The sequence below is a fragment of the Crinia signifera genome, chromosome 4 (assembly GCF_055691185.1).
Source record: "Crinia signifera chromosome 4, ASM5569118v1, whole genome shotgun sequence".
Classification (NCBI taxonomy): domain Eukaryota; kingdom Metazoa; phylum Chordata; class Amphibia; order Anura; family Myobatrachidae; genus Crinia; species Crinia signifera.
Window position 1 is genome coordinate 75,025,169 of NC_139220.1, and position 12,303 is coordinate 75,037,471.

Sequence of the window (12,303 nt, forward strand, 5' to 3'; positions counted from 1 at the left end):
TGCACTGCAATATAGATATTGGTTTGAAGTGCAAACCCCACACAAATCTAACTCTCTCTGCACATGTTACATCGGCCCCCTCTGCAGTGCACATGGTTTTGTCCATTAAAGAGAGAATTTGCTTTTGCGAGAACCAGAATAAGGCCCTTAATACGAATTTATTACTCTAATTCAGCTATTTTGAGCAGACTGTTAGAAGCAGAGCTCCTACAGATAGAATAGCTGAGTGGTTAGCTGTATATTAAATCCAGCATATATGTGCCATTTTAGATTCTCAATGGAGAGATTTGTATGGTCATATTTTGCTACCTTTTGTAAAATGTATGGATTGTCACAATCACAGATAATAATCAATGATGTGTGGAAAATTGCTTGGGATATTTTGCAAAGCTAGTTTTAAGATATAAAATGTTTCTCCTTGTCACTGTATTTTTATGTACAAAGTTATGTAACTTTGTAACTAGCTCCATACCTCTGCCACCATGTTTTTCCTTGCCTAGCGAACCAGCATACATTTATCTTTTTTTATTATTATATGCTGGTTGCCAAAGTTGGAGCTGGGGAACTGAGAGAGCTGCAAGGACTTGGGGGGGCAAGAGAAAGTTGTCCACAGTGTGGCAAAGGGTTGTGGATTATTAAGTCGATAGTGTCAGGTTGACAGTAGATTGACCACTATTGGTCGACACATGGAAAAGATTGACATGGGTTAGGTCGACATTGTCGAACACTCTTCACATGGAATGTGTGACATCCAAATGATCAATACTGGAAAAGGTCGCTATGCGGTTGTCACGGTTTTTAGTGGCTTCGTTGACATGGACACTGTGGTAGTGTACCACGTCCTTTCACGCTTCGGGCGCGGTACTACCCAGTGCTCTGCACACTATTATATTCTCCCTCGTGGCCCACTTGGATTGTGAAAAAAGAACAAGTCAGTTTAAAAAAAAAAAAAATTATGAAAAAAATGTGTCTACCTTTTCCTGTCGACCACTAACATGTTGACATTTTGATTGTGTTAACCTTTTGTCAATGTCGACCTATACAATGTTGACCTTTTTATGTGTCGACCAATAGTAATTTGTAAAATGACTTTTCAATCTATTGTATTTTTGTTTCTGTGTCACGCACATGACTGGCAGTTGGCATTGCCTCCTGTGCACCATTGTGGACCATTGTGGTCACTGACTGCTTAGCCCAAAATGCCCAAAAATGTTAGGGAAATATTCCCTAAAAAGAATAAAATGAAAATGTATGTGTCCTGTAGCTTCCACTCTAAGGCAGTTGCTGCTCTAAGGAAACCATTGTGTTTGTTTTATCGTGCTCTTGGTATATTACAGCTCTTCTTGTTTGGCAGCTTTTAGATGACAGCCCATTTAATGCCTCCACCAATGTCTCTGTCTCTGTGTAGCGTACCTCCTCAGCTGATGCTGAGCAAAGTGTTCACTGCACGGACTGGGAGCAGCATCTACGGAAGTCTTAACACGTGAGTTATTTTTGATTTCATGCCAAACCACTTGGAAAGTATAGGTTCAGAGAGTATATAGTAATTCTATATATAGCACGCACAAGGTTATTGAGTTTGTCTGTTTCTGGACCCATTCAATGTGAGTACAACAGCTGCCAGGTGATGTCATTGTCTGTTGTGAAAGTCACTTTGGTGTCACTGGCACAAAATGCAGCCTCCATTTCCTCAGCATGTTACCATCACTCTTTTAACACTTTGCTCCAAGTATTTTATATTGTATTATATATACTGCTTAAACAAATAATACCACTTTTATACCTAAACTTCTGGGTCACACCCGGGTTTTTGGTCCCGGATGCGACCCGGCAGTTGTTCCCTTTTACACCGGCGTCCCCCGTACTGGGCGACGCTGGTGAAGTCGAGCCCTTAGCCAGCGCTTGGAGATAACATCATCCCAAGCGCCGGGAAATCCGCCGTCCGACACCTCTGCAATACCGACTGACACACTGGGGGCAAGCACAGCACCCAGGTAAGCTGCTGGGCTGCGCCCAGCCTCTGTGGGCCCCCAGCCTCTGTCCATGAAGTGTATGGATGTGCACACAGGCATCCATTCACCTCTTCCCAGCCTCTGCTGCTGTCTGCATATTACCGCAGACAGCAGCGGAGGCTGTATGCAGCCCCTGTCCAACCTCCGGACTGACCTCAGGGCGCTGCGGTCCAGACGTTGGGGCTCCCTGATTGGTGGAAATGGGTCCCTGGGTCAGATGACCCGGGTTACCCATTTACACAGCCCCTGACTCCAGGGAAGCCCCGCATCCGACCCTGAACATTTGCCGGTCGGACACTGGGTATTTTTATTCTTATACCCCTTTTACACCAAGCCCCAGCCCAGAATGAAGCGGCAACAACCCACGTCTCTGGTGTAAAAGTGGTATCATAGTAATAAATGAATGTGAAGCATTGAGTCTGAGCTAAAATGACTCCCCTGCTCTGATGGGGTAAGGTTATAGTAGCACATTTGTACATTTTAGTTTGCATCCTTATTACAGACTGCAAGACAGCCTTGAGTATATAAGCCATGACAACAACACGCTGAAGGTCGAGAACAACAGCATCATGAATGGACTTCTGGGAAATATAGGTAATGTTATTTGTTGTTCGCTGTATTTAAAATAGAGATGTGCTGGTTCAGCTTTACTCGGTTCTCAAATCCGGATTGTATTGGCTATCCAAAACATGTGACAGCCGATAGCCAATACGATACGGATAACCGAACCCGCACATCTCTAGTTCCAAATAAGTTTACAGTGGCCAAATAAAACTCAGGCAAATTCACCATAAAATCAGTCTATGTGGATTAAGCAGTGACCAGTGTTTTGATGAATTCGCCTGAGCTTTAATTGGCCACCTTAAGCCTTTATTTTATACACATCAGTATACAAGATAAAGCCTATAAAGATTCACTTCGGAGCAAGCAACTGGAAAAATCATGTCCCTAAAAGGATTAATTTAATTTATGCAAAAATGAAAGATAGTTTGACGGATTACCAAACTGTATATGACTTTGTGCTCTGAAAAATTACTGTTTCATTAAATTGTGTTCATAAAAGTTTGTGACTTTTTAAAAAAAATTATTATTTTTTTTTTAAAGGGTGTCTTTAAAAATACATTTGTATTAATTGTATGGGCCCATGTAGTTCCCAGATACATCACAGTAATTGAGATGGTGGTTAATAAAACCATCCACAATATGTTCCTATAACCTCACATAGACCCAAGTTTAGTCAAAAGTTTAGTTTAATGTTACAGAAAGCTGATTTGAAACTCTGCATTGTTTGATATATCCTTTTACATGTTTGTTTGAAAATATTTTTATTATTTTTATTTTTCTGAATGAGTATTATTCCTTTCTTTCACTTGGTCATTTTTAATCTAAGTAGTTGCACAATAAAATGGATGTGCTGAAATCATTTTGTTCTAGAATCTCTGTTTGAGGACAAAATCTTTATTTTCCCTTTTGTTGAAGATCTGTATTACTGTAATAACTGAGATTTATGAACTGTTATGTTTGTTCTATGTACTATATAACCAAATCAAATGATGATTTTATATTTATAGGGCCAGATGTAACAAGCTTCAAAAATTGATAAAGTGGAGAGTAAAACAACCAGCCAATCAACTCCTGTCTGTCATTTTGCAAACCCTGACTGTAACATGGCAGTTAGGAGTTTATTGGCTGGCTGTTTATCACTCTCCATTTTATCACTATTTGAAGCTTGATACATCAGGCCCTAAATATGAATTTTATTTATTTACATAAAACATACTCTTATATTCAGGTAAATACAGTATATAGCAAAGTGCTATGTTGTCTTTTTTAGTGAATGCTTTTTATATACTGTATAGCATAAATCCTTACGCTAGAACTTCATATTTAGCTTGGTCAGTTGTATACTTGAAACAGTGTGGCTATTACATGCAAGTGAGCACAACATGACTGGGTAGACGCGGTTTTCCACCATTGGCAATGTAGAATGTACAGATGGAAGGTGCTATATAAAGCTGATTTAATCACTAGATGTAAATGAGCAATAATATCAACTACAAAACATGCATTTAATATTATTTCCTTTATTACCCATTGTCCGAAAAGCCATTGCATAGTAATATTAGTAACACAGAGACAGTTATAGCCATAGATAAAGTTCTACATAGTTGTGTTTATAGAAGTGGGGATGAACTTTTGTTGAAGAGTAGCTGTCTTTTTTATTTTTCTATTCATCGCCTTGCAGTAGTTTCATTCCAAGAAGTTGACATCTCAATCTTAATATGCCATAATCAGGGTAGAATGACTTATTAATCAATTTTTTTATGGTGCGAGCTTTTTAAAATGCCATCTTTATGGTATGTGACCAGTTCTAGGAAGTCTGGTGTATACAGGACATACTTGGCTTGGAAACTTAATATACATGATTGGCATTGTACATGAGAAAATAAGAAAGTTTGTGTAATAAAGTATCTTCACGAGAAGTCATACAGGGATAGAACAGCTCTGAATTGACACATGCATAAAACATCATTTTAATAGAAAAAAATAAACAAGCAGTATGAAAAAATAATTAACATAATAAGTAGTCCTGTGCATTATTGTAAAAAGTCATCCTAACTGACACCTATACATCCCCAGGATCATTGTGTTCTTCCCATTTAAATCCTTTTAAATTAATTTTTAAGCTGAAACGTCATGCAACTCATTGCTCCAATGCCATCTAAAGGGAAATAGTAAATTAAAATCCTCTGTAAAAATATGGAACAGTACTTAGAGGACAGGTGGCTGCCTGATACAGTAATTTGCAGATTGGCTGGGTCCCTGCACTGGCCAAAATCTGTGCTGCTATGTTACAGTAGCAAACAGTCAGTCCTCTGCCAAAGACATATGCTCAGGGTTATCATTAATAGTAGTAAAATAAGTCTATAAGCAAAACAAATGTATTGTCAAATGAATGCATACAACACAATAAACAATAGCCAGATGTTACAGATTAAATGTGTGCAATCTGTTCACTATATTTTACTATTGAAAAAGGCTAGGGTACCTGACCTGTGACCTTTGCTAGGCACTTACTGTACATGGTCACTCTTCTAGAGCCAATGAAATATTGCAGCTAAAAATCTCCAGAAATAGTTTGTGTGTGCATATTCTGCACCTCTTTTGGGGAATGTATTGTTTATATACTATATCTTTTTTTATATATAATTGATAAATACACTCCACATGACTATGTCATGATCATGGACTGAAATCTAGATTTTGTATATGTAAACAAAACCTTACCATTTAGGGTAAATTTGGGAGTTCTATTCAAAGTGGGATGTTGCCCATAACAACCAATCAGATTCAATCTATTATCTTTTAGAAGATGCTAAATAAATAAAAAGTTGAATCTGATTGGTTGCCATGGGCAACATCCAATTTTCAATAGACCTCCCATCGTAAATTACCCCTTTGTGTCCAGTGATTTTATATGGAGTAGACATACAATCCTATATAGGAGCAGATCAGGCAAAGGTGCCTCATTGGGGATCTCTGGTTTTATAAGGCCTCTCTATGACAGCCTATCAAACCTGTTCCCTCTTTGCTCAGTGTTACTCATATGTTTTACTCCGGTAAGAGCGTAACTCATAGGCACCTTGGTAAATGCTTTGGAACATGGTGTATCGTGATTGGTATTGAGCCTGTGCTTTCTAAAGAATGCTTTAAGGTTTATGAGCAATGAAGCAGCAAAAGGATTTGTGCTCATTGTCATGTTAATGTCCAAGACTGGCCAATGCTACCTTCCCTGCCCTTTATCTTTTTAGGTCTTCTCCAAGTCTCTACACTTCCCTATTTAACTGTATTCTCTTCCATGTGTATTCTGCATTTCAACATGTAGGTCTGTCTCAGCTCTGCAGCCCCAGGCGGGCGTTCTCTGAGCAGGGCCCGCTCCGCCTCATCAGGAGTGCTTCTTTCTTTGCAGGTGTGCTGCTTGCTGTGTCAGGTGTAGCCTGTGTGACTTGGTGCATGTTCGCGTTGAGTTCTACTGTGGAAATAAGGAATATGGATACAGAGAGTACCCATATAAAGTTATGGAACTTTTGTGAGGATAGATCCTTCATCTATGCAAATAAGAATAGAACATCTATTTTTATTTTCATTTCTAGCTGTGGGAGGGCTGGTAAATAGTAAGGCATACAAACCATTAGCCTTCTGCCATGACTGCCTGCTATTTGAAAAGGCTAAGAACTATGGGTACTGACGTCTTGCAAGTTATGCAGGTGACGGAGTTTGCAGGCATTCTTGTTCGTGATGTCTATGGGAAAATAGAAAACCTTGTTTCCACAGCTCATTGCTTCTCCTCTCAACATACCTTTGCATGCCTCTTTATTTTGAAATGTTGATGTTTTATATTTTCACACGAGCACATGAACTGTATTTGGTGTATGACAGCCCGGCTGAACAGCTTAAGTTTATTAAACCCCTTTACCATAATATATATATCGCCCATTTTTGTTTTTTTAGCACAAAGATTGAGAGAACTTCAAATCCCCTTAGATATTATTTGGAGGATTTTGTAATTCCATATGTCATAAAACAGAATTGATGTTAAAAAGTGTTCATTCTAGCACCCTGCAAATTTGAAAACCCATGCAGTTCCTTTTCCCTGCCTTGGGTGTCACTGTGTGTGCTGTAGTGCTTCTAGCACAGTGTGCTAGAAGCTGATATAGAACTGATATGCAAACCAGACCTGTGCTAGAAACACCACAGCAGACAGCGACACCCCAGGCAGGGAAGAGGAACTGCATGGATTTTCAAAGTTGGCGGGTGCTAGAATGAACACTATTAAATTAGTAACATTACTATCACTTCATGATATCATGAAATTCTCCTGTCATCATTACATACAAAGTATTAAATAAATTACATGAAGTGTAATCCAGTATGCTGCATAACAGAAGAATAATACCTATGCATTATTAATTATTACACATTTTGTGGATTTTTTTTAAACAAATGCATCTGCTGTATAAACCTTTCCATTCTGACTCCAATCACTATTTGTTAGTGCGGCAGCTAGATGGAATATCCAAGCTCGTTCAGCTGAGCTCTGCGTTTGGTGGTGGGCTTGCATGATATCACCCGTTTACCTAAATCTCACTGAGGAAGCATCTTCAAGCTTTGTTTTCACTTCATTTAAGGGAACTTGCAAAGTCAGGCTGATTGCTGCTTGGTGATGCCATTAAACTCATTAATGGATCTAAATAATAAATGATCTGAATTCTCTTGCAGTCCATAGCAATCCGATGGACATGCCGGGCCGAGGCTTCAGTGATGACCGAGACAGTGGCATAGCTAGATCTGGTGAGCCAATTTCTAGTTTTCGTTTCAATGGATTTTTTGTTGACGTTCTCTCTGTTGGACAAAGGCTTTTATTATTTTACTGAATTCTGCATGTACTCATTATCCGCAGCTTCTCTCAGCAGTCTCCTCATCACACCGTTTCCTTCCCCAAGCTCATCGCTCAATAGCAGTTGTGCCAGCAGCTACCAACGACGATGGCGTCGGAGCCAAACCACCAGTTTGGAAAATGGAGTCTTCCCTCGATGGTGAGAGGTTTTATATCTCCCGCTTATTGTGTAAAATCTTTTCTCTTTTATGTTAATGGTCTGGCAATTAAAGTTGTTTAATTCCATGAGTATGGCAGAATAAACCCCCCCTGGAGCTGACACTCTTCCATTTAACATATGCCTATCCTGGTCACCAATGTATGCAAACAAACTGTAAATATATTAAGTAAGTAAGTCTTCTAATAGCATGTGCTAAACAAAGGTTGATCTATACTTTTTGATGTACTGTATTCTGATGTCATAGTTTCGCTAAACAGGAGATTTTCTGTTTACATTTTTTTGTAAAATGAAGAGAAAACCATCTTGTTGATCACCAGTTTCAGTCTCTGCACCATGTATGTGCTACCAGCCTTAATGACAAAGGAGTAGGATGGGAATAAATTGTTACACAATTACTTGTCATTTAGATTGTAGTATTCATGAAAAGACTTAAATGTGGTGTATTTCTATTTGTTTATCATTATGCTGCTGTTTAGGTCTATAGAGGAAAGCTTTAACATGTCCGATGAGAGCGGTGGACCCAACCTGGGTGTTGCCCGGAAGAAGAAGATCGCTATTGGTGTCATTTTCTCCTTATCAAAGGATGAGGAGGAAACCAACAAGTTTCATGAGTTCTTCTTTTCCCACTTCCCTCTGTTTGAGAGTCACATGAACAAGCTGAAAAGCGCCATAGAACAGGTAATGTGCCCTTTTAATGAATGTAAATAATGCAGTGTAACCAAAACCATTATTTTACCTGGCTTCCTGGACCCAAGCAATTTTGTTGTACTGCTAACTAATGAAGATACAATTACTGATTTCTTCATGTGGTAATTCACTGCTGGGATCTTAACTACATCCCAGTGCTTCTAGATGGGGTGTATTCAGCAAAGACTCATCAAAAACAGACACTTTTACGTTTTTATTGACCTTAAAGCAACACTAGCCTATGTCTGTTAGGTAATATTGTTGAATCAATAACTATGTGACTATGCCTTTACCCTTATAACCTTAGCTGGAATAGCCAGCTCCACACAACTTATTTGTGTTGGATATAGGAATATACAGAGCTAATGTCCTTTAACATTATTTGGTATTTAATATGCTTTTTGCAAACCCTACTTGGATGAATTTTGAGTTTTCCATTCCTCCTAAATATGATCTATGTACTTTATTGTACTTATCATAATTTTTTTTGTTTTTTTGGAGTTTTGTGTTTACTCGTGTGACTCTTGACTGGTTTAAAATGTAAACAAAGTAAATTTTCATTGGTTGACTGGCCTTTTATAAAAAATAAAGTAGTAGCCTTCAACTGTCCTGCAACCTACCAAAAGTGACTTGGTTTTAAATTACATTTACAGTACTTAAAACCCTTGAAGATTTTGTCACCGTCACTGCCAGCCATAGTGAGTCCTGTGTCTATTGCACGAAGTAGCACAAATATTTTTCCAGTGATGACCCCAAATTGAAGCAACAGAAGGAGCTGCCCATAGAGATTTCACTGTGGGCGGCCCTCTGGAAACGGCGAGAGACTGAGCGGAGTTTAAACTGAGTCATTTTTTTATAATATTATTAATTGTGCATTTACAATTTAACGAATCAACAATTTCAAATGAGAGAAAGAAAGAAAAGGGAGAAAAATAATAAATCTCAGCAAATCAAATGAGTAAATGCTCGCAGGCATCATAGATATATGAAAACATTGTCATTCAACCTCACATTATTGTATTTGTATTATCAAAATAGAACTAAAAGTATTGAGCAATAACAAGAGGAGGGGAAAGGAAAAAAAGGGGGATAGGAGAGAAGGTGTCCCATCGCCGGGCTCCAGCCATTGGTCCCACATTACAATGAAATTTAGATTCTGACAGTTGAGCTTTATATATAATAAACTATAGCATGGTTACAGCAAATCAGCATAGAGAACATAGAGGTTATGTTTGACATTTTACACACTTAACCCCTAAACAATAAAAATGTCACAAAAATGCTATTTTCCTTTAGGGGAGAAATATCCGCTCTGTACAGGAGGGCAACATTTTACAAAATATACAGTATGATTTATTATCATTGACTGGACTCCTACCTTCGTGGACAAATCAGTGAGCTTCTGACTGACAATGACTCCCATGTTTATTCACAAAGATGAGCTCTGTAAACAAATACTTAGCTGTTATGTTTCTGTATCTACCCCCGTTAATGTTTTAATATTTTTTTATGTACCTCAAAGGCAATGAAAATGAGCCGTAGATCAGCAGATGCCAGCCAGAGAAGTTTAGCGTACAACAAAATTGTGGAGGCCCTAAATGAGTTTCGGTAAGTACATCTTTGTGTAAGTTACTCTTGCGGAGCCTGTTACTTCAGAGCTGGTTTTCCAAATCATAGCATGAACCATAAGATCATGGCAGCGCAGTCTTGGCTGTATGTACAGTGTCATGCGCTTTAAAGTTGGAGTAAGCCACATTACCGTGAGTAGAAATACATGTGTGCTGTCTGCCCCTAAGCGCTGTCTGCTCTATCTAAATAAATCCATTTACAATTACTTCCTTTATTACAGTGTGACTTGTCCTTCAGGCTCTAAAACCCCATACACACTAGGCAATATTGTTCACAATATCATCTACTGTGTACACTTAATATCGTTAACGATGCGTGCTCTCGCACATAAATACTGATGATTGATGTCTTCCAAACGTGCTGGTCAACTTGGCAGTTTAGCTTAAATGACCTGCATGTTTGTCGTTGATGTCACTGAAGGATATATGTGACCAAAATCGCGACTGATATGTTAATGATACCGGCCACAGCCCCTGTCGTGTGTAATGGGCTTAAGAATCCTACTAGATTGCACAGCATCTACAATCAGTTATGTGTTTGCAATTTCTGGGTTTTCACGTAGAATTGGGTGACTTAGGAGCTTTCTTAGCGGTCACACAGGCTCTTCTAATGTTATACCATGTGACACATCTGAGCTTTGCCATGGCATGATAACTGGTGCGAAATGATATGAAGACACGGCCATAATGACGCATATACAGTACATAAGATGTCGACATGTTAAAATGGTTAGGCCGCAGAGTGGGGATGGTTATGATTAGGCTTTGAGGGGGAGGGGTGGGTTAGTATTACGGAAGGGGAGGGTTAAAATACTCACTGTTATCCATCAAAATCCTGACAGCCAAGATGTTGGACCCAACCAATTATACATCTAGGGGGTGGAGTACTAGAAAAATATGTTCATTAGACCTATGATTTAACCAATTAAAAAACCAGTAGACCCTTTGGGAAACAGCTAAAACTGCTTTATTATCAGTCCTCTTTTAATCTTCTGTTCTCCAGTGTGTTTGTGTATGAGAGGCAGGAATAGCAGCACTTTAAGTCATGCGATTTTGCAGTTCGGTCACATTTGGAAAGACGAGATGCTGAATAGTTTCTTCCACTTAATTGATTTGGTTTTCAATATCGATTTATGATATAGTTTTCTGACTAGAGTATAGGCTGAAGGTACAGTGGGTCACACCATTATTTTCCAGCTTTGCCTCTGAACCTTTCATTGAACAAAAATATAACGAAATCTGTTTTTATGAAATATTATAGGTTAGTGGGTCAGCAGATCGTGCCCATCTCCCCTATCCCCTCGGTTCTGTAAGCTCCCAGATGAGGGAACTCTTTGCCACCACTAGCTGATCACACGGAGAGCTGTCAGTGTAGGTTGAGGGCATTTATCCATGGCCCTTGATGGAGAAACCACAGTTGAATGTTCTCGATCAGGTGTTGGACAGCACATTCTCGCTGAATGAATGGTTATCTTATGGCATCAGGCTTTAGGTAACCTTGGTTACATTTGGGGAATAGGCATAATACATAACCTTCTTGTTCTAAAGCAGACATCCTTTTTAAACTGCCTTTTACTCCAAATAGAAGCCATCATCTGTCATACGTTCATACCCGTAGTTTTTATAATGATAATATGAATGTACTGCTCTATAAACATGGACATGTTATGGAAAGTATTGCATATGTTTTATGGAATGATCTATTTAAGCTATAGACTACTTTACGCCATTATTGGAGTCACATAAGATCAGTTTTCCATATGCTTCGCCCTTTCTAGGAAGTGGGACGTATCTGTAGTTTTCCTATACTGCAGGCCTGGCTAACCTGTGGCTCTCCAGCTGTTGTGAAACTACAATAAGACAGCTGTAGAGCCACAGGTTGGCCAGGTCTGCTATAGTGTAGTAGATTAAAGCCGGACTATCTAAATAACTGTATTGAATATAGCTATATTCAAAATGGGTATAGCAGGTGTACAGATGCCACTGCATAAATCTGCAGTCGGATGTGTTGGCAAGTGCCAGTCTCAGAGTCCTGTTTCCCATAATCTGTGTCTAAATTTAAACTAGTTTTATTTCTGAACAGTGGCAAAAGCTTAATCTCATGAGATCCAATGTTTGGCTAGCTCTCTACATAAAAGTCAAGGACAGCTGATCTACACCAGTAGAAATTCCCTTAAGAGGAAATAGGTAGAAGCCGTGGTTCTCACTCACCTCAGCAAGAAATACGCCATGTGTTGTTTATTGGGAATTGAGTATGTACTCTCACAAGGTGTATGCAGACAGATAGCTTTATCTGTCTAGGAAATTACTGGGCACCCTGATGCAGCCAATGACCTCAGATTCCCTCCATGATGTCAC

General features: G+C 39.0%; 1 protein-coding gene across 3 annotated transcripts in view; it reads left to right on the plus strand.

The window, feature by feature from the left end:
* FNIP1 (folliculin interacting protein 1) overlaps positions 1-12,303 on the plus strand; it is a 118,050-nt gene that overhangs the window by 84,381 nt on the left and 21,366 nt on the right. For 2 of the 3 annotated variants that reach the window (XM_083181855.1, XM_083181856.1), the window contains exons 5-11: positions 1,409-1,483; positions 2,515-2,606; positions 5,899-5,982; positions 7,293-7,364; positions 7,474-7,609; positions 8,107-8,308; positions 9,840-9,925. In XM_083181855.1, coding sequence (XP_083037981.1) covers positions 1,409-1,483; positions 2,515-2,606; positions 5,899-5,982; positions 7,293-7,364; positions 7,474-7,609; positions 8,107-8,308; positions 9,840-9,925 — 747 coding nt within the window. The remainder of the gene's footprint in view (positions 1-1,408; positions 1,484-2,514; positions 2,607-5,898; positions 5,983-7,292; positions 7,365-7,473; positions 7,610-8,106; positions 8,309-9,839; positions 9,926-12,303) is intronic. The other variant, XM_083181857.1, reaches the window with a different exon arrangement.